This window comes from Camelus ferus, chromosome 1 (assembly GCF_009834535.1).
Source record: "Camelus ferus isolate YT-003-E chromosome 1, BCGSAC_Cfer_1.0, whole genome shotgun sequence".
NCBI classification, from domain to species: Eukaryota; Metazoa; Chordata; class Mammalia; order Artiodactyla; family Camelidae; genus Camelus; species Camelus ferus.
This window is the reverse complement of record NC_045696.1, coordinates 104521108-104545407: the sequence shown is the minus strand read 5'-3', so window position 1 is coordinate 104545407 and position 24300 is coordinate 104521108. Positions and strand designations below refer to the sequence as shown.

Sequence of the window (24300 nt, the reverse complement as noted above, 5' to 3'; positions counted from 1 at the left end):
GCATGCTCCCAGGGCTGTGGTCCATATCCAGGTGAAGGACGTCAATGAGTTCGCTCCTGCCTTCAAAGAGCCAGCCTACAGGGCCGTCGTGACGGAGGGCAAGATCTATGACAGCATCCTGCAGGTGGAGGCCGTCGACGAGGACTGCTCCCCCCAGTACAGTCAGATCTGCAACTACGAAATTGTCACCACTGATGTGCCTTTTGCCATCGACAGAAACGGTGAGTGTCCTGAGAGGACCCTGGTGGGTGGGGGCAGGGAAATGGCGCCACTGCTCCCAGACTGAAGGCCGAGTGTGGACTCTGAATGTACTGGACAAGTGATGTCTCCCTTGCCACCCCTGATCTGGGCTATGTCTCCCAGAACTCAGTCTTGCACTAGAAGGGATGACCTTACAGAATCAGCACCCCAGGCCGATCTAACACACTCCACAGTACCTTGGAAACCTACCCAGTGAATATTCTCTAGAACTCACAGTGCCACACATCTAGGTATTGAAGATGGGTGGGGTTTTGGGTAGAATTTTCCTGTTGCCATCCAGATGTGAGCCATGCTGTCAACTCAGCCAAATCTGAGTTTCCTATATCACAAGTGGTAAGATCATCCCCCACCACCACAATCTGCTGACTGCTCCCAGACAAAGAGATGCTGAAAGAGAAGGTGGAGATTTCTGAAACACCTTCTAAGCTATAGCTCCATTTAGGAATTTTTAAAGCTTTTCTCAACATTTTTTAAGAATTTCCACCCCAGTGAGAGTGAAGAATGAAAAACCCTCCTACCACACTTTGATCTCAAATTGAACTTGCTGAACTGAAAACAGTCCTAGAAAGCCATTGAGATATTTCCCCATCACCATTATTTAAAAACTCATTGTAGTATAAACACCACAGCCAGAGTTCCAATCAACCCATCCCACTTTAACTATAATTCTCAATAACTTGATATTAATCAAATGATAATTATTTGCCAAGTATATTGTTTCATTATTAGCATGAGTATGTGAGTATATGTATATTGCACTCCCTTTGTTTCAAAGAGGATTTAAGTACTGTGCAAAAGTGCAAAAGTTGCAAAAGCTCAAGTCCATCTACTCCATAAAGGTTTAAGTGATGCTGGGCACGGTGCTGGGGACTGGGAGTGAAGATAGAGGGGAAGTCAAAACAGATATGGCCCTGCCCACATGGAGCTTACCATCTAGTGAAAAGAAAAAGTAGGAAGTCAGGCAGCATCCAGGGCGGGTTTGGTGCACAAAGCATGCCATGAACCAGGGTTAAATTAAGCGTGGTGTTAACCCTGAGCCTCCTGGTAGCCAATGCCTAAAGGGAAGTACCCTCAGTCACTTGCTCACAAATCTTTGGTGCTTCCCATGCTTCTTGATGTTGAGATCAGGGAGAAACTTACCCTAAGACGGAGTCTTCCTGCATCCTGAGATCTGCAGCAGATTCCACAGGATGGAAACCAAGGAGACATCCTCATCCCTGACCTAAAGGAGTTTACAATCTGTCTTGGAAGATGAAAGCAATATTCATAAAACAGACAAAACATTAAAAAGGGAGTTTCCTTGTAAGAGGCTAAAACACATGGTGCATGACAGTAACACACCTGGACATCACTAAATGCTAATTGTGTAGGACACAAAATCAATGCACAGGAACATAAAGGAAAAAATACTGGACTTTAATTAAAGTTTGGTTCAGGACTAAGAAGCAGTAATTTCAATTAGTAGAGAGCCTATCAGAACTGCTCCCTATAGCTTTTCCCGCAGGCCTTGTGAAGTGGCTGGCCTGTCCCCACCACAGAGACACACATCTCTCACACACACACACACACACACACACACACACACACACACACACACACGCCCCCCAATCAACAAAAGATGAAACACCTGCATTGTATGTTTCTGATCCCCTATGATCAGCTGTGCAGTCTATGTCCACAGGAGCTTTGGAATCTGGGGAGTGACAAGTCCTTGCCAAAGAGCGAGCCTGGACAGGAGGAGGTGTCTATGACCAGTGGTCCCCTTGGCCTCCTGCCTTAGTCTGGAGAGCCACAGCCCCCGGAGGAATGAGATGCAAACTCCTTCATCCGAGGGTAAACTGCCCAGGTCAGGAAGATAATTACTCACCTTGATGAGCCATTTCACTAAACATATGCCAATTTATTTCCCTAGCTGTCTCATTAAAAGTGAGTCATGATCCTTTGCCAGGCCTGTGCCTCCAACACTGGTTTACAACAGGAGATGCAGAGGAAACTCCCAGGGAGCGTGGGCCCCGACCATGAGGTTTACAAAGCAGTTCTCCCAGTAATGAAGGCAGGACCTAAGGGCAGACGCAGAAGCGGTTTTCGTTCTAATGAGCTTCCCAGTTGGCCCTTATCCATCACTTCTCTGGGCGACCTTCCCAGGTCCTTGAAGAAGTTATTTGCGTGCACATCACAAAAAGCACTGCTGAGTTGGGGGTCCAGTCATTCAGGCCCCATGACTTTGGGTAGACGGCCTCTGGCCCCTCCCCACTGCCAGGCTCCCTGCTTGTGGGGGAGGTAAGGGGAGCAGGGCAGGGGACGGGACACGGAGTCAGCCTGACCCATCTTGACGCAAGATTCAGCCGCTTCCAACCAGAGGCCCTCGGCCTCCCTTGCCTTGACTTCCTCCCCTGTGAACCATGGCAGTGACAGTCTCTGCCCCATTGTGGGGTGCCGAGGCCTCAGGGTGAGGCAGTACCTGGGAGGATGTCCACAGGGCCCTTGGCATATAGAGTGTTCCATCCACCTGGGTGACCAGGACATGAAGGCTACTCACTCCCCATAGAGTTCCAGGCTGAAATCATGAGCAGGTAACTGAACTGGTGGCATTGCTCCCCTCTTGGGAAGTTTTGGATCCATTTCAGGTGGCTTCTGGGTCCCCATTTTCTAGCACTCAGCTGATATCCCTGAGATCGGTAGGGCCTAGATCCTCACGTCTATTGAATTGATGGAAAAACTGATTCCCAGAGCAGAAAGAGCTGGCCATACAGTCCGCACAGTGGCAGAGTGGGGACTGGAGCCAGATCCCCTGAGTGCTGGCCCCAAGGTCTTTCCACCAGTGATGTTATCACTGTGCTCAGTGGCGTCTGACGGGAAAGCATGGCACTGATATTTAAGGTCAAAAATACAAGGTTGTGTCTTAATCTTATGCCCACCACTGTGTGTGTGGGGCGGGGTGGGGAGATATCTTTGACAAAGTTACTTAAACCTGGCCTTAGATCCTCCTTGTAAATTGGGAATTAAATCTCATGCCTGTGTAAGAGGGCAGCATACTGCAAACAAAGCAGTCACCAGAGTGTCTGTGCCCAAAGGCACCCAGCCAGGTGTGGGAACGGCCACGGAGGGAGCAGAGGGCTCCCAGTGATGCCCAGTCTCCACTCGGCAGACCTTTCTGCCATCCAAGCAGTCACTGATTTCACGCAGCCTCCACTGAGCCCTCTCCGTGGGCAGGCTGCCCAGGTGAGTAACAGACCCTGGACGCCTGTGGGTAACGTGTGTCCTCAAGTCTGCTTATTCTCCAAGTAAATGAAAGCACTTCTCTTCCATCTGAATCACAAAGTAATACAGGCCTTTTGTGGGAAACTTGAGAAGCCTAGAAAGGCACCGAGAAGGAAGTAAGTCACCTGTCACCCCACCAAAGATAACCACCACTGTTTTGCCTGCACTTTTTCTGTGGAGTTTTTAAACAAACATAAGGCCACGCTTTCCTTGCTTTTCTTTATCTTCCCTTTTTCACTTAACACTCGATTATGTGGATTTTTTTTCTATCCGTAGAAATGCTTCATCCTGACCGCCGTTAGTGCTCAGCCGTGTTCCACCTAAGCACCGATTCATGCTCAGCTTGTCTCTTGCTCTGGGGCATCCAGTTTCTTTACTGTTTTTCAGTGTAATAAATAATGCTTAGGTGAACCTATTTGCACCTTTGTCTGCAATTTCTATCATTTTCCGGGGGTCGATTTTTAGATGTGGACTTGCATGCTCAAAAGGTTTGAAGAGTTGCAAAGTGCCCGGCCTGCGTAGCTTTCCAAAAGAGCCTCTCCCATTTCAGTTCCATCAGAAGGAGGGTGCAGGTCAGCATGTTGTCTCGTTGCACCCCCCGCCCCACTTGAGTTTCTTACACAAAGTAGGTGCTGATACTTCTTTGAGAATTGGGAACAGAGAAGTAAGTCCAGGGAACGGAACTTGCCTGAGCTAACTGTGGACTCAGGTCTCCTGAGAAGGCATTACTAGGACAAATCATTCAAATGTGGGGGGAAATAATACAATTGCAACAGAAAGCAAAACCAATGGCTTTTTCCGATCTTTCAAAAATGTTTTAGATAGGTGATTTATCCAAACATGAGCCTCCCCCTCATATAACTGCGGGCAACAATATTATACTCTCAATTTTACCTAACACGTCAAATTCTGTGCTCTGAAACCCATTCTCCCATGCATGAAGTCGGTGGTGGTGGAGAAAGTAAATTAGTTTCGCAGACAATTTCATTAAGACTTGTTACAGGAGTGGAGCTGCAGCAAATTGAGCCAAGGATTGCAGGCTCATGTGCTTTTCTACCACAATCAATAGTGTTTGGTCTGCTTAACGTCACACAGATTGTAAACTCTGAGCCACCCTCTTCTAAGAGGTATACCTTTTGAGAGCCATTTAACTTCAAAGAAAGAGAAAGTTAAACCTTTTTATTCAAAATTCAATTCCGTGTTGCTGAGACAGGACTTCTCATGGTTATTGACAGTGCTTCTGCCTGACAGAAGTCTTCCCCTGTGATGGCTGTAACCACAAACAAGTTTGTTAACGGAACCCACAGGGAATGTTACCAACTCCATCCTGAGCCGTTCCAGACCTGCATGGGGCACCAAGCTGAGATGGAAACAAATATTTGGAGAAAAAGGAAAGGGATTCTGCACACCAGCCACAAGGCCAAAGAGACAGCAAACCTATTTTTATTCAGAGATTCTTTTTTTTTTAATTGAAATATAGTCAGTTACAATGTGTCAATTCCTGGTGTACAGCACAATGTCCCAGTCTTGCGTATACATGCATATATTCGTTTTCATATTCTTTTTCATTAAAGATTAAGGTATTGAACATAGTTCCCTGTGCTATATAGAAGAAATTTTTAAAAATCTATTTTTATATATAATGGCTAACATTTGCAAATCTCAAACTCCCATTATCCCTTCCCAGCCCCTTTCTCTGGTAACCATAAGATTGTTTACTATGTCTGCGAATCTGTTTCTGTTTTGTAAGTGAGTTTATCGTGTCCTTTTTTTCCTTCCTCTTTTTTTTTTAAGATTCCACATATGAGTGATATCATAGGGTATTTTTCTTTCTCTTTCTGGCTTACTTCACTTAGAATGATAATCTCTAGGTCTGTCCGTGTTGCTGCAAATGGCATTATTTCATTTTTTATGACTGAGTAGTATTCCATTATATAAATATACCACAACTTGATTGGCTTTGCTAAAAGAAACTTGACTTCAAATCTGTGATTACAGTTACATTTTTAGAAACAGTCCAGAGCAATAGCAGGATAAGTGAGTCTAATTCTTGGTACAATGTCTTGGGAAACTCTGTACACCCTCCCCTCACTACCACTCATCTCTGAGCCCGCCCCCTCCGCACCTTCACAGATGCTCCAAGCACCTGCTCGTGGCCCAGTACTGAGTACTGTTCTACTAATATTGAATGATGAGTGGCTCAACTTTTCCCACCTTTAAAATACTTAGGAGTCATTAGGGAGTTTTCCTTTAGTTTTGATGAAATATAAACATAAATCTGAGTCAGCCACCCCCTGTTGTCTTTATTTGCTTGTTGATTTTTTTTTTTTTCAATTTCCATTTTCTTGGTTTCACTTCTGGTAAAGGATGATAATACCATTTGAGTTCTAATTTGCTGTCAGCTCCACCACTGGGGGAAAAAAGCAAGAATGAAATCATTCTCGACAAAGGAAGACTTTCCTAAAATCATGTATAATGTATAGTGGGGCCCTCATGTCCATGGTTCCTCTGCATCCTGCATCCCCAGATTCAACCAACAACAACTATGATCATTATCAAAAAAAAACTCTGCATAAAATTGAACTTGCATATTTCAAACCAGTCCTGTTTAAGGGTCAGCTGTATACACCTTCATTAAGTATCTATTTTTCTAGTTACATCATAGAAATCCCTTAATATATAATCTCTATATCCCTATGTAATCTCAATAAATATATATGTAAAATATCTCATATTGTATATAATATAGAGTATCTATATATAGAAAAGGAAGATTTTTATCTCTGGGAATCAAAAAGTATAAAACACACGTCAGGCCTTGATTCATTTTTTGACAGCAAAATTATATTTCAGCAAAAACAGTCAATTAAAATTTCACTCGTTGATTGTCAGATGTTTATTTCAGAATCATAATATCGAACCCCCGGGAACAAAAACACACAAATGGCTCAGAAACAATGTCTGGTCTCTCTTGGAGAAGAAAAATGTCTTTGCCGCCAGGGCAAGACATCTGTTATTCTGTGTGGCTTTCAGAAGGGAAGTCACACATTTTCTTATCGATTTTACTTCCTGTTTGGTAGCAAAATAATGTGAGAAGAGGCAGTGAACATTCCTAGCGATGAGCCCAGATGTTTTTTTAAAAAGAAGCGTCAGGACATTTCTGAATTCCATCTTTTTCCCAGAGATTTCGTGTGAATGAGCGCCGGGCACCCTACATCTGGGACTCAGCCATGTGGGCACACTTTAGGGTTGTTTTCTGACAACTCTGTCCTTAGAAGCACAACCAGTTGGATTGCAGATGTGTGCTCAGAATCCCCTGGCTGTTCCATTCCACAGCTGGCATGAATCCAGCCAGTACCCCTACTTGCCCTTGTTTTCACAAAGAGTTAGAGGAAGGGGGCATTTTGTTCTGGTGAAGGTTGGAGGCATGCAGAAGGGATTCTGAAGCACTGCAATGTGGTTTACTTGATCTGAAATGATTTTCAATGTCCCCATGTCCTCAGGCAACATCAGGAACACGGAGAAACTGAGCTATGACAAGCAACACCAGTATGAGATCCTGGTGACCGCCTACGACTGTGGACAGAAGCCCGCAGCTCAGGACACCCTGGTGCAGGTGGATGTGAAGCCAGTTTGCAAGCCCGGCTGGCAAGGTAGGCCTGCTCTTGTCAGTCCTGTAGAGTGAAGGCAGCTTGGCTGGCTGGGTGTATGGGAGTGGCTGGACCTGCCCTCAAATCATTGCATCACACAACTGGAGGAGTTTTTAAAGTGCAGTCACTCTGCTGCAAGAAATAGAGTAGCCTGTTTATTCTCACAGCTCCTAGCTGATATATTACCCCCATTTTACAGCTGCGAATGTCCAAGGCGATTCATTGGACACACATGCTCAGTGCGTTCAATGCATCCTTTCTCAAATCTCATGACATCTTTGAATCAATAGTAATTACCCCACGGCTCTCAGGAGAAAGTGCCAGCATGCTTGTTCACTTTATGTAAGGGTACCCTGTCCTGCTGGTCCACTTCAGCTTTTGATCATTGCTCAACACCTGGGGAAGGTTGTCTTGGTCCTTGGGCTTGCACAGAGGGTATACAGGCAGAGGCTGGACATCCAGAATCCAGCCTCTGCATAAGGGGGTTTCTAAAATGTTGGCCCTAAGAAGCAATGGCCTTAGATGGAGATGGGGTTTTTTTTGCTAGTTGAGATCTTTTAGGATGCAAAGGCAGAAGGTTCTGGCTATCCTTAGATGATGGAGGAGTGGCACTGAGCTGAAGGGAAATGAGAAGGGCAGGGCCAGCTGCAGAGATGCAGCTCACAGGACTGGATGGTGCATGGAGTAACAGGAGCTTTAGTGGTGGCATCACTAGTCCTGGTGGTGGAGCAGGGAGGCTGTAGTTATCTCTGTGCCACCATTTTGGTTGCTCTGCTGCTCCAGGTTCTGCTTCACACGTTGATGTTGCTGCCAGCTTCTGCTTACTCATAACTCATGGTGCCCCGCGGACTTCTCCCTCTGTGGTTTCTGTCTCCTGCCTTCCCTTAGTATGTCTTTAAGCTTCAGGGCCCCTGTTGAAGCTTTAGGGTCCTTGTTATATTCTACCTCTTTCTCTCTCTCTCTTTCTTTCTCTCCCTTCATCTTTCATTTTTAAACTCCCCTGGAGAGGGCGTGATCAGCTGTGTTGGTCATTCATGGTCATGTCGGGAAGACTGATGCTGTATAGGTCACTGGTCAGATTATGAATGGTTACCTTTTAGTCAGGCATTCATTCCTAACGCGGTTCATCAGGGCCAGACTGGCAGGACCTTGTGGTGCAAAGCAAGGACACCTGAGGTCCCGCCTGGGTCACTGCCCTCAGGCTGTCCCCTGCACAATTTTATCTTCCTTAATCTTTCAACTGGGAAGATGGGAGGGGGTAATTAAATGCACCTCTGGGGTGAGCCAGAGTCGTACGCCTTTGAACAAAGTAGACTAGATGAAATGCTCAGAAGAGGAGACACAGGTCAGATGTACAAGACATATCAGTCTATTTAGGATCAAGCAAGAGACAGAGGAAAAGGAACAAGCCAGAGTGGGGAACTGTGCGTTCCCAACCGTGGGGAGCCTGAAGTCTGGTGAGTGTAATTCACCAGACCCTAAGGCCCCTGAAGGTAGGATTCTGTCTCTCTTGTTCACCACTGAATTTCTCAGGCTTAGCACATGTCCAGCCCCAGTAGTCGGTACTTAAGAAATAGTCATTGAATGAATGGATGGATGGATGAGCAGATGGGTGAATGAAAAGCTATGGGAGTAAAGAACTCACCTTGTTTTATTTTAACCTGTAACGACTGGCCCCAATGAAAGCATAGCTTTTGAAAAGAAAGCCTGGAAAGAATATAAAACCTTTCTAAGCATGGAACGTGCTCACAAACACACAGCCATACCTGGAGAATGATCCCAATCTTTTTTGTCTTTGATAAATGAGGCACCTCAGATTCAAGACCACTTTTCTGTACCTGCATTTAAATGTAATTTCCTAAGGGAGTTTGTATTTGTTTCAGTGTTAAATATATGCAAAGGAAAACATGATAATAATGTTTCATTCTGTGTGTGAAGAATGCGTGGAGCCTCTAACTCGGGGTCTGGTGCTATTTTCAGCTCTAGCTAGTGAGCTTCTAAAGGCAAGGATGCTGTCCATTTGTTGGTGTGTCTCCAGCGCCCAGTCCAGGGCCAGGCACAGTGCAGGTGACGGGCAGGTGTTGAATAGACAAACGAACGGTGAAAAATGTACCTTTCTGTGCAACAAAGACAAGAGGGAAGCAGCAACTCCCTGCATCAGTTCATGGTGTCAGTCAAAGCACATGTAACATCAGGACCAACTACTGTAGGGTGGCTCCCTGCCTAAGTCGGCCAGCCTTGGGTGGCAGAAGCTGACACTGGATTGTGCGTCACATCCCTCCTCCCTCCAGCTCACTTCTTGTAGACAGCCAGGTCTCTCTCCCCGGCCATCGTCCCAGCAGGCTTTCAGATCACAACCAGGTCCCTTGGGTTCTCTGATATGTGTGGCGATGGTCAAAGTGCCTTCCTGGCATTCCTGTCCCCACTCCCAGACCTAGAGAGGAATTTCCCCTCCTTGCACCATACTGGTCCACTTTACTCCTCCACTTGGGCAACCCCCACCTCTGACCAATCCATCTCAGGTCCTGTTCTATCTTCTACTCCAGCCAAGGCTGCAGCCTCAGAGCTGGGCAGGCACCTTTCTCCATGGAAGAGCATAACCACTGGTCCTAGATGTGTCTCCTGTCCGCCACCCTCCCCCAGCTTTGTAGAGCAAACTGGAGTGAGCCACGTTTTACTGAGTTTCTTTTTTTGTTTTTTGTTTTTGCTAACTGCAGATAAAGCAGGCTGTCCCTTTCTGGGAGAGGCCATCAGGTTCCTAAGGGACAGGGTTGGCTCTTCTTGAAGCAGATGTGGGGTGAAGAATGGGAGGGAAGCAGGGAGAGGGGAGGCCATTTGGGACATGGTGAACAATCTCAGGAAGCCGATGTGGCTTGCAGAGGGAGTGGGGACTGGGGAGAAACAGGGAGCAAGCTTGGAGGGGTTGGGGGGAGGGGAGGATTGGCAGTGAAGATTTCCAACCTACAGTGATCCCCAAACCCTCAGACCCAGCTGTGAATGGGGGTCTACAGGCACGTGCCAGGCAGAATTGCCCAGGAGAACAGAGGCTTCTCCCCTAGCTGGCTTCTCACAAGCAACAGGAGTCAGCAAGTAAACGCAGTTTGGCAGTTCAAAATCTTGTACCTGTTCTAAGTCATTTCCCTCCAGGCAGGAGGGGATTGCAGCAGAGTGAAAGCAATCCATCACGCTCAGGAGCTTCCTGTCCCCACTGGAGTGCTCCCTCCCAATCAGCACCGTCTCCAGCCCTTGCTGCAGCCAACCTCTCCCCAGGGAGCTGTCCTGGAGGAGCAAAGGACCCTGCTCACAGCTACAGCCCTCCCTTCTTTCCCAGGGCCCGACCAGGGACTGTTCCCAGACTCCAGTGATGCCCTGGGCATTGGCCTTATTTTCCATCACAATAGCCTCTTCCAGGAGTGCAGGACTGCAGCTTCTGCCAAGGTGATGCTGGCCATACTGAGCTGCACACAAAGGACATCCACACCCTGGCTCTGCTGCCACCTGCCTTTCAGACCTTGGCCAAGGCATCATCTACTCAGGCTATGCTATTTCATTCTCTGTCTTTTTATCTGTGGCTGAATCTTGTCTTCCTAGAAATGATATGCCCCCCCAACTCCCCACCCCTGGGCAGAACCATACTTCTCACAGCCCTTGGCATTCACTGAACTTTCTGTCCTTCACCTAAGCATAAACTTGCCTACCACCATCACTCATCAATGGCAGAGCTGGGTTTATCAGAGGCTCAGCTGGCAGCAAGGGGAGGAAGGTTTTGCATCCAGGAAAATGACCCCAGGGTACCAGGCACATGCATCCTGCTCTGACATGAGTCTTGTCTTCTCCAGTGCATTCTGAGATTGTGATTCTGAATAGGCGGTCAGGTGAATACTCCGCAGGGGTAGGAGGAGATTTACCTAAGGGAAAGTCACTCCCTTTCTCAGCTGCTCAGAGAAGAAGATGGTCCTCAAAGCACCCACTAGGCCCGTGTGAGTGGAAGGGAGGACTAACTCTATTTTGTCCTGAGCTCTGAGCACTCGTGGTATCTTATTCTTGGAGATGGGATGGAAGACTCTGTCAGGAACCAGGATAAAGGCGCACCTGCGGCAGGTCACGTGCTAAAGAAGAGCTTGTGCCTTTCATGCTGGGCATCTGGATTTGCTGTGTTCTTAGTGTCCGTTTCCCTCCTGCCAAGGGGTTATACATGGCCACGCCTGGGCGGTGTGTACTCTGAGGACTTTGGGAAGAATCTGTGTCCATCCATGGATCAGAGCACCACAGAGGATGCAGCGGCCTCAGAGGCTCTCAGGGGCACAGGGCAGTAACAGTGGTGGACACAGTCAGATATGGCACTGCGGGCCCGTCCTTACAGGGGCCACTCACCGCGTTCTAGAGCAGCATTTGCAATTCAGTTGCTGGTTTGAGGTTTTTGTTTGTGTAGTTTTTATGTTATGTTATATGTTATATTGAGAAACATATCCCTCTTTATCCCTTCCTTTTCAAAAAATTTTTATTTTTTTTCTTTATCCCTTCCTTTATTGGTCTTTATAAACCCTTGGCCCAGCTCTTTCTATGTGTCAAGCTGAAAACATTGTCTGCACCACACTTATGTAGTACATTTTCCCTTTCATTGTTGCAAGTCAGATTTGGTATTTCTCAGTATTTCTCACCTGCTCCTGCCAGCTGAGACCCCAAAGTTCAGTCTGTCACTCTCCCTTTAAGCGAAACAGTTCCCCTCCAGACAGAACTGCTGCGGACTCTCCTGCTGGCCCTTCCCGTGTCTTTCCCAGACATGTTGCTGACCAGACAGCCTGCCATTCTGGATCTGAAGTTTCCATATCAAATCCGCTTTCCAGACTCCAGCCCCCAACAGAATCCCATCTCCGAGTGCCCACCTCATCCCTGAGCGTGATCCCAGCATGGTCAATTACACCCCGCCCAGCATCAGTGCACCCCACACTGCCAGCTCCCCGAATTTCCCCCTCAGGCCCAATTCCTGCTCCTTTTACCTTCACAGCAAGGTGTCCTATTTACTCTGGAAAGAAACAGAGATGCAGCCACATAATGAACCATTCCAGCTCTGTTCTTTCGGGCTTGAATAATTCTCCAGGTGTGTCAAATTGCCTTGGTGTTTCCACCATGCCACACATCAAACCTTCATTAGGAAGGAAGTGGGTGTCTTTTAGTGGAGTGCTTCTCGAATCTGAATGTGCACCTGAGCACCTGGCAGGCTTTGGAAAACCCAGATTCTAACTTAGTAAGTCTGGGGTGGGTCTGGAAGTTCCTGGCCCACGGCTTTCCCTTGGAATAAGAAGGTCACACAGAAAATATCACTGTACAACTAGGGTGTATCCAAGATTTTCATGTTGAAAAGCAGCCTGAAAGCTGCTGGGTGAGATTAATTTTCCCTTAGTTTTTTGCATTGTGAGATAACTGAAGTTGACATACACATTACATGGTGGGACATACTCTGGAGTGAATTCATTCACCCTTTACTGAAGGCCCCCTGTGTGCTGAAGGCTGGGGATACAGAGGAAAAACGACCTACCAGGACTTATAGTATAGCAGGAGATGATGGCAACAGTGGAGGATGCTAGTGCTGGTGGAGGGAACCCTGTGGACACAAAGGAGAGACACTTAACCTCTCAGGGGCCTTATGGGAGAAGTACTGGGCTAAATCTTGAAGGATAATTGTTCTGGCTCCAAGAAGAGTATTCCAGACTAGGGAGCAGCTGTCAGGAAGGTGGGAGAGAGCATGATGTGGCCAGGGCATGGGGGAGAAAACTGGACAGGCCAATGGGGACCAGACCAGGAGGGAGGCCTCCTGTGGTACCCCAAGGGCAGTGGGGAGCCCCGAGGCTTTCATGCCCTGGCGTGGTGAGGGGGATCTCGAACAAGAAGGGCTGCTTGGCAAACCAGATAGATGGTGACCGGGATGCAGAAATTGGGGCAGGGAGATCAGCTGAAAAAGCTGAATATTCCTGAGGGTACTAAGTGGAGCATTTCTGGAAAAGTATCTGAAGTCATGTATTTATTCCAAAACCAGTTCAAAGTACTAGGCAGCAAAGGAGGTTAGATTTTTCAGGCCAGTCCCATGAGACCCTCCCCCAGCCCCGCCCCGTAAGGGACAAAGTTGGCAGTCAGGGAGGTGTGGGGCAGAAGAGACCCCTGCTAAGCCTTGTCAAGTATCCATGTCCCATCCCCTCTGCAGCTGTCCACTTGCCTGCCACCCTGCCAGGGACAAAAAAAGCCCAGGCCCCAGGGGTCAGCCGGCTTCATTCTGCTCCTTCCAAAAGTCAGATCAATTATTGACAGAAAGATGGTAAATGATGGCTCCTTGCCCTCAGTTTCCTCCTTTGCTGTCCTGCCAGTGTGTGCAAGATTCCATCATTGGGGTACCAACTTTTTGTTCTAAAGGATTGTTTAAAAAAAAAAACAAAATTCAACGTAGTAAGTTTGAAGATCTAATAGGCTTTATTCAGTAATTCATGAATGGGGCAGCATTCCACCTGGAATTCCAAGAAGTTGTACAAAATGGAGGGTGTTTATAGAAGGAGGGTGGGGGCAAGGAAGTTATTAGCAAAAGAAAAGAAAGGATGTTCCAGGCCAGGTCACCTTTGTGGGGAAGGGCAGGGGTCTACCATGCAAGTGACCTCTTCTTCCTTTGAGGGGCATTGAGAGCCCAGGTGACAGGAGACCTCATTGGGGCCAACCAGAAAATTCCAGACTGGCTGATTAAGATCACATCCCAGACTGTGTTGTACACTTGAAACTAAGATAATATTGTAAATCAACTATAGTTCTGATGCAGGAAAACTGACATGGGGCGTGAGGAGGGCTGTGTCCCAGGCTTCAGTTGAGCCCCTGGGATGTGCCCCGCCAAGCGTGGGTCCTTGGCTTCACACAGGAAAGCATTCAAGAGCGAGCCACTGCTGAGTAAAGGTAGATTTATTTAGAGAGATACGTCGAAAGGCAAGAGAAAAGCCACGAGGTGTGGGGGTTGGGTGCCCAGATTAGAGCAGAAGTAGGTACACACTCCATAGACAGTGTGGGCCATCTCCGAAGGGAGAGAGGGTGGCCACGAGGTGTCATGTTGCCAGTTTTTATGGGATCAGTGGCTCCATATGCTAATAAGTGGAAGGACCAGTCTAACTAGCCTGGGGAAGGGGCTGGGATCCTCAGGAAGTTGGCCATTTCCCACCCTTTGACCTTTTGTGGCTAGCCTTGGGACTGCCATGGCTCCTGTGGGCGTGTTATTCACCATGCTAATATGTTACAGTGAGCATATAACGAAGCTCAAGGCCTGCTGGAAGTCAAATCTCCCACCATCTTGAGCCTCAAGGCCTACTGAGGGTTGAACCTTTCACCATTCTGGTGTTAATTGCTGTGTTAGTCCTTGAATGGCTGTGCCCTGCCCCCTTCCTGTCTCACTTCCATATTAATTAATTAAGGATTACACCCCTGGGGAAGGCCAAAGCCCCATTTAGGTCAGGTATTAAGTCCAGGTTTGGTATCCTGGACTTTAGCACAAGTAGTGCCCTTTCGGGCCTGTGGTTTTCTCTTTTACAAGTCCCCTCTGTTGGCCAAACTTTCTACCAAACTGAGAGATGTGATCAAACCTTGAGGCATTAACACCACTCTCGCCTACTGCTTGTCCACAGTTCTGGAGGCTTTGCTGAGGGTTGGTGTGGTAGCCGCAAGTCACCAGGTTTTTGCTTAATCCCTGTGACATTCACAGAGTGGTTCTAGGCTCATAATCCTTAAGTCTATCATTCTCTTCGTTTTTTTTCCCCTGATATTCTAGTCTTAGGGAGATCATTTGCTTGGCGGTTAGCGACTGCAAACATACATTTAAGGCTTTTGAGAGAATATGATGCACCAGGGTTACTGTTACGATTATAATAAGCAGGAAACTTCTAAATGTTCAGAGTGCACTTCAGAGCTGTGGTCCCCAAGACCCAAAGCAATCGAAGACCCCACTGAAGGAGATACCCTTTAAAGCTAAATGGCTTGTTTGGTAACTGAGTTTCAATCTAGGTAGAGCAGGTGGTGTTGGCCACAGCACAGACACCTTGCTCGGCTAAACGATAATTGAGGACTATTTCATCATCAAGAACAGCCTTGACCAGGGAGTCTAAGAATCCTTGCTGGGTAGCTAGTGCTTTTGCAAAAGAATCTTCAATGTCTCCATGAGTAAAGGAGAGATTTCTGATTATATCTCATTTGTATTTATTTCTAATCAGGGGTGGATTTTTTTCCCCTGCATTTACTTGTTCAACCCAGGGGTCAGTCAGGTTTTTAGCACTTGTGGGAAGAGAATCTCCTTTGTCATTTTAGCAGATGAAGGAAACCCAAGTTTTAGGTTTACATAAGTATATTACTGATATTAAAGTGTATTTTTAACACTCTTATCATATCAATTCAATTTTAGCCAGCTTGATTACACAAGGTAAAATTTCCTCTTTTTCTCTCTCTTCAACTTTTTGTATACATTTCATTTGTCCTTCACCACCAGAAGTTCTAGTTTAGATAAAATTACTCTCATTTCCCTTAACTAGAATGCATTTCCATCCCTCATCTCTTTTCTTAACCAAGAAACACATCCTACTTCCCTTGCATGCAAAGTTGTGTCCCTTATTATTACTAATAGCTTTAATTACACATGTTAATTAGAATCCTTAACCTTTAAAAATCTTAATTTCTAGTGAAAACTAAGATGTAAGCAAATGTGAACCACATGTCAAACTAGCATTTTTTTTAGATTGACAAATTTATGAATACCTTTCATAAGCTCTAGAAATGTGTGTTTCTTCAAAGTATAATCTTCCACTGTGACACAAAACATGTTTAATAATAGAGCCAAATTTATCTTGAGCTTCCCTGCAAGAGGAAGCCAAAAGTAGACATACCTATGCTCTGTAATGAATGTTTCACAACTTCCTAATTTATAAATGAGCTAGATATTGAATACATTTCTATCTTTTAACTTAAGAAAACGCAAAAGGTTCAAGTTACCAAAAAGCTTTGGAGGCTATTTTTAAGTACATATACCGTAAGATATAATTGCTGCTGAAAAGTTGATACATAAATTCTTATCCCATTTACATCTTTCTAAATTACCTGCTGCCATCAGTTATGCCTGAATTACCTGTGCAAACCGCGTGAGACATTAGACAAAATCAGCCATCATTCTAAGTTATTTTATTTCTTGCTGACAAATTTTGCAACAGAGAAACATGAATTTGACTAGGAAACCCTGGTAGAATAAAAGTTGTTTACCTGTATTATATTCAGTGGCAATGACCTTAAAAACATGTCTGTTTTAATGTAACCAACAAAATTAAACTAGCTTTTATTTACTGAGGATTATCCCAAATCACATGAACTTGAAAAGTATTTGAGTTAGATTCTGTTATATTTGTGAGAACTTTAGAATGCCCAGTCCATACAAGTGCTGGCCTGTAAAGCAACTAAACAGAGCTTTTTCACAAATTAACTTTGGCAATACCCTCCGAAGGTGGAGAAACATAACACATCTACAACATACAAATATCGACACACACGAACATGTAGCTGCAGAGAACTTTTATTAGTGGAAAAGATTTGTAAGATTTCTCCTTAGCCCAATTTCCAAATACCTCTTCACGGGCTCTCTCTCTCTCTCTCTCTCTTTTTTTCCTGGTGAGAAGCTCCTCTATTATGTTTGCATTTCAAAGAATGGCTCTTTGGTCCTAAGGAAGATGAGGTAGGAAATTTACATCACAAAGGCACAGATTAAGTGCAGGACAATTCTGTTTCCAATATCCTGATTTTTTTTTTTTTTTAAGTATTTTGAGAGAAATAGGCTAGGTTTAGGAGAAATAGGTGAGAATTGGGAGTTGGGGGGAAGGAGGCAGGTGAACTTTGAGCTTCTAGAGTCGTACCTTTGGCCCTGCAGAGCTTTGCAAGACAAAGACAGTTGTTTCCAATTCCCCCAAAAGTTGGGTTGTAGCTTTTGTTTTAGATGCCTTTTATGTCTTTAATTTTTTTTCATTAGGCTTTTGCAATAAATCTTTCAATGACGCTGTCCTGGAATTTGGAACACTTTTGAAGACTTCTGCATACTAATTAAAATAGGTATCCCATCCTGTTTGTACTGATTTGGGAGCCCTTGCTTTTAAGTACACTCTTTAAGTGATCTTATCTATTTGGACTATTCCTCATAATGGCCATTGTAACTCTTCTGAAGGCTGACAGCAGTTTGGTAGGTCCCTGGCTGCAAATGGAGTTTAACCCATAGTTCTATCCAGCCACGTCTAGCCACAAATGGAGTGTAACTCACATTTTTACTTGCCCATATTGTGGGACTCCCAATCTGATGGCTACCAAGCCAAGCTCTCAGGACACAAAACAAGCCTAGCAAGATCTTGCCATTTTTGTCAATGCTGACAGCTTCTGGAATCACAGTTTCTGAGACATAAAATAAGGAGGTGTGCTGGAAGGTGCTGCATTCAAGTTTTGGATATAGAGGATCTCATTAGCAATGATTGGCCTTTCTCTACACAAAACAAGACAAGCACGTGCACCTTAACATATCGGCAGTAACCGAGAGATGTTACTTCATCCTAGCATGCACCAGCACCAATTCCCACGGAGCCCTGGACTGGGGAAAGGATTGAACCAGCAAACCCCACGGAATGAGGACTGAGGACTGATTCCAAACAAAATGGAGAGCCGCAGCTGCCACCAACAGTTCCCAACGTGGAATCTGGGGGAGGATTCCAAACAAATGGGGAATGGCACACTAAGCCTTCATCAGTTCCCAATGTCGAATCTGGGAACAGAATCAAGGGCTGGGGGTTTCTATTAAAAAAAATCTGGAAATTGCAGCCTGAACGTCTAAGGGGTTGGCTCTGGGCAGGATCATCTGTCAGCTCAATTGGCTCTGGGCAGAATCATTTACCAGTTCAAGCTGACCTGCCCTGTAAAGGAAAGCCAATTATATAGGGAGCTTGAAAGCAAAGAGGATGGTGCTCACACTGGGAGGAAACTTACCAATGGCCCTTGGAACCAGTGAGAACAGCAGTGAACTCAGAAGTGCTCATGGGGCATCACGCCTGTGTTTCCTGTTGTCCTCAAGTGCCATTGGAGGTTTGCTTCAATCCCACCGCTGCCACCAAATCTGTTAGAAAACGATTCAGCTGAGTAAATGTGAAGATCTAATTGACTTTATTCAATAATTCATGATTCAGGCAGCCTTCCATCTACCAAATAGACAGGTGCTCTGAGGGGCTGTACAAGATTGAGGATTTTTTATAGGAGGGTGGGGCAAGGAAGTTATTAGCAAAAGAAGAGAAAGACTGGTTCCAGGCCAGGTCATCCCTTGAGGGGATGGAGAGGGCCCGCATGGCAGATGACCTCCTTGGTGCTGACTAGAAAAGTCCAGACTGGTCGATTAAGATTACATTTCTGGGGAAGGTTGAAACTGCAATCAGGTCAGGTATTAAATGCAAGGTTTAGTATCATGGGCTTTAGCACAAGTGACACCATTTTGGGCCTGTGATTTTCTTCTTTAACAGGAAAATCCCCACTTAAATTGCAAATGCCTCTTTGAGGAGTCACTGTTAAGCCAAGGGTCAGCAAAGTGTGGCCCATAAGCCAAATCTAGTTGGCCTGTTTTTGTGAAAATGTGAGCTACAAAGTGGTTTGTACACCTTAAATGGTCGGAAAAAATCAAAAGATGAGTAATATTTTGTGGTACATGAAAATTACATGAGATTCACATTTTAGTGCCCATAAATAAAAGGCCTTTTTGGCACACAACACACTCATTCATTTATATATTATATCATGGCAGGTTCCACACTGTAACGACAGAGCTGAGTTGTTTCTTAGAAACCAGATGGCCCTCAACGCCTAAATATTTATTGTCTGGCCCTTTCCAGAAAATATTTGCTGACACTTGCATGAAGCTATTATTGTCCATGGACAGCTTAGTGGGGAGTAGTTTATCAGAGTACCTAGGACAACCTAGAAAAATGTGGAACATCAAATGGACACATTTAGGCAGAGGCAAAAGAGTATGAAAGTCCAAAGCAAGGTTCACCACACAGGGGACAGGAATGACCCTGTGAGAGAAGCAATTCTAGCCCATTTTGAGGAAAACCGAGACCAAGAGAGATTGAGTGACTTGCCCAGAACCTCACAGCTAGTAAATGGCAGATATGGAATTCAAATTCATATCGGTCTATCCCAGAGGGCACTGCGGTGTCATGAGGAAGGAGGGTAGAACAAGGAGGTTGGGTAATTTCCAAAGGGAAACATAACCAGCTTTATAAAAAGGCATCTCGGAAAGCTCTTCAGAAGCGACACAACCTGTGTGCTCTTAGGAAACATATTTAACCTCTCCAGCACCTTACCTACAAAATGGTGATGAGACTTACCTTGAAAGGGTAGCTGGAGTTCAATGAAGCAACATATAGGTAGCGCCTAAAAGATGCCCAGTATTCTTCCTCTGTCTCCTCCATCCGTCGCCCAGACCTTGATTGACCCTGGTCTAGTGCACTGTCCCCTTGAGATTACCACTCATTTGAAAATCAGCCCTTGCAGACTGTCCATCTCTTGGACACTATGTGTCTGAACCTAAAGTTGCTTCTGGTGATCTCACAGACAAGAGAAACCCAATGTGAGCCTGGGACCTGGGTGCTCTGCTTCAGACCCAAAGATGCCAGTCTCCTCACACCAGAGCAGGAAGACCACCTTCTCCTGTAAGAGAAAAATGAATGTGAAATCACCCAGCATCTATCCTTCCATCAACAGGACAGAACCTGTCTTTATTTGAGGTTCCTCCCAGGGGCTCAGGTCCTTTGTCCCCTGGGCCCTTCCCTCATTCTCCTCCTGTCCTCTTGACTCTCCTCTTTATCAGAATTCTCTCCTCCCAGTGTCCCCATTCTCCACCTTCCTCTCCTCCTTCATCCTTCCTCTGATTCCTCCCCACAACTTTCCCAGGTAGGGCTCTGACTCCAGCACTGGGGAAGGTGGCGGGGGCCCAGAGGTGCAGGAGTCAGGTACAAACCAGTGAAGATGGAGCTGGGTGGGGCTGAGAAGGGCTCGAATCAGCACTTAGCTTCGCCATGAAATGGCCACAGGCTTTGCTGAAACCGCTTCCTTGGCTGAGCTTGGGTTTCCTCAATGGTAAAGCAAGAATCACGATCCTTGGCCTAATTATTTTATAGGATTGCTAAGAAGACCATAGGAGACTCTCTCTGTGTGGAAGTGCTTTGCAAAATTTAAATTGTTGTGCAAATAGTGTTATGATCAACATTGGTAAAATAGGCACTGCCATACAAAGGAACACACACACGCGCACACACACGCGCGCACACACACACACGCATGCACACACGCGCACGCGCACGCGCACACGCACACACACCCTGAGATCCATGGAACTGGGAAAGGCTGTGGCTTGAGCATCACGTCCTTGATTTTGGAGCCTAAGACTGGGACCAACAGGAAACTGGGCTGGAGTGGGAAGAGCAGAGTCTTGGGGGCTGAGAACGCAGGCCAAGTCCCAACTCGGCTCCGACCCAGTCTGCAGCCTCGGGAAAGTGGCTCCTGCCTGGCCCAGCTCCCCCAAGTGAGGAGGAAATGAATGACTGCGGGTGCCTCGCCGCCCTCAGATCCATACAGGGCATGGCCCGATGAACAGCAGCTCTTTTTAATTCTCTTTGTTCCAGTATTAAAAATCACAGTGGAGCTTCCCCCACACACATACCCAACCCCAGTAATTGAATTCCACTAACACCCGTGGCCATGACCCAGGGCAGCTGCTCTCAGGTCAGCTCCCGTCTGCCAGGCGAGCATCCGCAGTTCCGGCGAGGCCTCATGGGGCTCTGCTCCATGAAAAACAGCCTGTTGTGACATCGCTGACCCAGTCGATCATTAAGGTGCAGCCAATGGCTCTGAGCAGGATGCTGATCTACCTACTCGGTGGCTCTTAATGCACTTAAAGACCTGCAGGGTAAACGCGTCCACAATGAAGCCCTGTGGCTCCCCTGTGGCTGCATGTGAGCCTGGGGTGAAATGGGCCCTGAGGTTTCTGGGTCCATAACCTCAGCCCTCATAGGGGAGGGGCGTGGGAGGACCAAGCTCATCCCAAACAGCACTCAGCCACAGTAACAGTCAGTGCTGCCCGAGCATCTCCTGTGTGCCAAGCCCTGTCTGAGGTGCTCGTGTACTCACTTACTCTTCACCACACCCTGAAAGCTGTCATTTTCCTATTTTGCAAATAAAGACACGGAGGTTAAGACACTTGCCACGCAGCTGGTAACAGCCAGGACCAGCCGGCCACCCCAGTCCTGCCTGCCTGCAGACATGGGGCTCCTGTTCATTTATTGCAGTGGGTCTCAGAGCAAAGGAGGACACTGGCCTCCTGGTGAGATCATTAGAGGAAAGCTATTTGGGGGAAAATCCTGCAGTTAGAACGCTTCCCTCTTGTTATAAAGAAAACGTGTCACTGAGAAAAAGGGACACCACGAGAGAGGATGGTAGCTTGTGGGATCATGGCAGGAGTGGGTACCACTCCTGCCACACAAACTGACTGCTGGTGCCTGCCTTTGTTCAGAGTGGCAGGGCCGTCTCTCCGCCTTCTTAGATGACTGAGAAGGGGACACGCTTGCCCAAGGAGGCACAGGTGCTGAAACGCAGAACCACAGCTGGTATCAGTTCTCTAGAGTCAGAACCCCAGGCTCTCCTCCATCTTTCCGTGGACCTGGGTCTGCCCTGGAGCCACAGGGCATCAGCCTACTCCCACTTCCACAGTTCTTTTAAGTTTATATTTGCAGGAGGCTATAATTTCTCCCTGTGGGGAGTCAGCAGAGAGTGGGGCTTCAGAGAGCTGGTTCCAAAGCCAGAAAGATCAGGGTTCAAATCCGGTTCCAGTCACGCCTTGGCTCAGGGACATGGGGCAGGCCACTTACCTCTCTGGGCCCTCAGATGTGGCTTCTGCAAAATGAGGCTTTTCACAGTACCTGTCTCAGATGGTTGTCCTGAGCAGAACTGTGCCTGGCATACAGGAACAATTACGTGGGACCAATGAGGGAAACTAAGGAGAAGAAACAGAAGCCTCTAAATTGGATTTAGGAGTCAGGCCAGCTTTTCGGTGCCATTTGCTGGCCATGTGACTTTAGGCAGGTCACAGCCTCAGTTGCCCCATCTGTGAAATGGTCCTCCTACTGCTCCCTTCCTCAGACGGATGCCATGCAGACTGATAACACAGATAAGCGGCCCAGCCAAGAGTCCATTAAATGGTGGTTACCTTCTCGCTCTCTGCACTCCTGAGTGGAGTCACCCGAGACACCAGTGTCGTCATCTGCACGTCAGCCAGACACTTGCTTTCTCGTGATGAATGTGACACTGTGAGCCACCCACCTCCCTTTGCCATGCTCATCTTCAACACTGAAGTGGGCAGAATAGTGCCCCTCCTCCCCACATCCACATCACATGGCTCTTGGCGGATGGAGCGACAGGCTGGAGTCAGCCCTGCATTCGCACTATGGGGCTATCATGTCCCTGGAAATGCCAGGACCGGGGGCCTGGAGCACTGACCCCACTCAAACCACGCAGAGGGACAGCCGTGGTGCCAGCACAGAAGACAGGCTCTCAAAGCTTCCATTCCCACCCCCCACCCCAGGGCCTACTCTGTGTCAGGTGGGCGCTGAGCCCTGGGGGACCGTAATCTGGAGCCACTCGGTGAGGGCCAACAGGTGACCGGCTCCTGAATACATGATTCCAATCCAGGGAAGTCAGGGCTGCGACCAGAGGATCCAGGGGCTGGGAGAGCAGAGAGCAGAGGGACCTGACCCTGTGGAAAGGCTTCAGAGACACAGTAGCACTGAGCTTCCAGCCAGCAGTTTGCGTCCCGTGTCCTGCTCAGCATCTCTTGCTTTATGGCTGACAGGAGACAAGAGTCTGAGTTTCAGAGAAGGGAGTGGAGAAAACTCAGCGGAGGCAGATGGACTAGTGAACGTTGCCTTGCTTGTTTTCATGGCAGATGCCGTAAGTTTTTCAATGCGGACAGTGAATTAAGTAGACAGAACTTTCCAGAGAGATTCCGTACGTAAGGCAGTGGGCGTAACCAGAGGTCACCTGGCCCAGAGGAGCACGGTGGGCCTCAGCAGGGAGGGTCCCTTCTCCATCCCTTCCATGGAGCCCAGCCAACCTCAGCCACTGTGGTCTGGGGGCCTTCAGAGCAACCGCAATTGGTACCTTCATCCAGGAGGCTGGTTTCCCTGGTCAGGCGGGGCAGGGCAAGGCCTCCCACTGGAGCAACAGGCACATGGGCACTGGGTGAAGCGGAAGCTCAGGGGGCCTTTGTGGACTGTGGGGCCTGGGGCTACCCTATCAGATGGTGGGTTAATGTGGGAAACCTGTCTGGGGCCTCTAGAAACCAGTCCACTCTGAGGATGACGAATTTCTGATAACCTGGTTGGTGGAGGTTAGTATTTTGAGTTAAATATGACCATTTTCAGCCACAGTTTGAGACAAGTAGGTTATTTGTTTAGCCTTGTGTCAGTAACGAGGCATTTGCCAGAGGCCAGGAGTCCCTCTGCGTCTCTCAGTGGCGGTGTGTCTCCGGCCCAAGACTGCATCCCTGGGTGATGGAAGCCAGTGGCACACAGGCAGAACATTGGAGAGGAGCGGGACCCACCCACCTGCTGGGAGGCTTGGCTGATGACAGCCTCACGTGGGCTGAATCGCCTCCCTTCTTCCAGGTTCCAGGCCCAGAAGCAAATAGTGACAGCATGTCGTCCCAGCCGCCAAGATTTTTGCTTCTTAGGCTCTCAGCCCCCGTGGATCTATAACACCCCTCATTACCGAAGACAAGACACCGTACTGTGTGTGGGTGAGACCCAGACATGCAAACAGGAGCCCTTTGTGGCAAAGGGAAGAGGCAGTTTGTCTGCCTGCCCGGGTGGGTACCAGCAGGCATGGGAGAAGGATGGTTCTCAGGCAACATTCACAGGTTCTGTGCAATAAGGAGCAACCGGGCCACCATGACTTTTAAACGTAAACATTTTTTTTAAATTATAAAGTGTTTTATGCTCAATTTGAAAATAATTTTCTAAAGGATACTTATCACAATAAAAATTCCCCA

The 24300-nt window shown here is 47.2% G+C and overlaps 1 protein-coding gene across 4 annotated transcripts in view; it reads left to right on the top strand.

The window, feature by feature from the left end:
* The window catches only part of CLSTN2 (calsyntenin 2), a 578332-nt gene that overhangs the window by 437055 nt on the left and 116977 nt on the right, over nucleotides 1-24300 (top strand). For all 4 annotated transcript variants that reach the window (XM_032487477.1, XM_032487479.1, XM_032487468.1 and 1 more), the window contains exons 4-5: nucleotides 13-221; nucleotides 7026-7175. In XM_032487477.1, the coding sequence (XP_032343368.1) occupies nucleotides 13-221; nucleotides 7026-7175 (359 nt within the window). The remainder of the gene's footprint in view (nucleotides 1-12; nucleotides 222-7025; nucleotides 7176-24300) is intronic.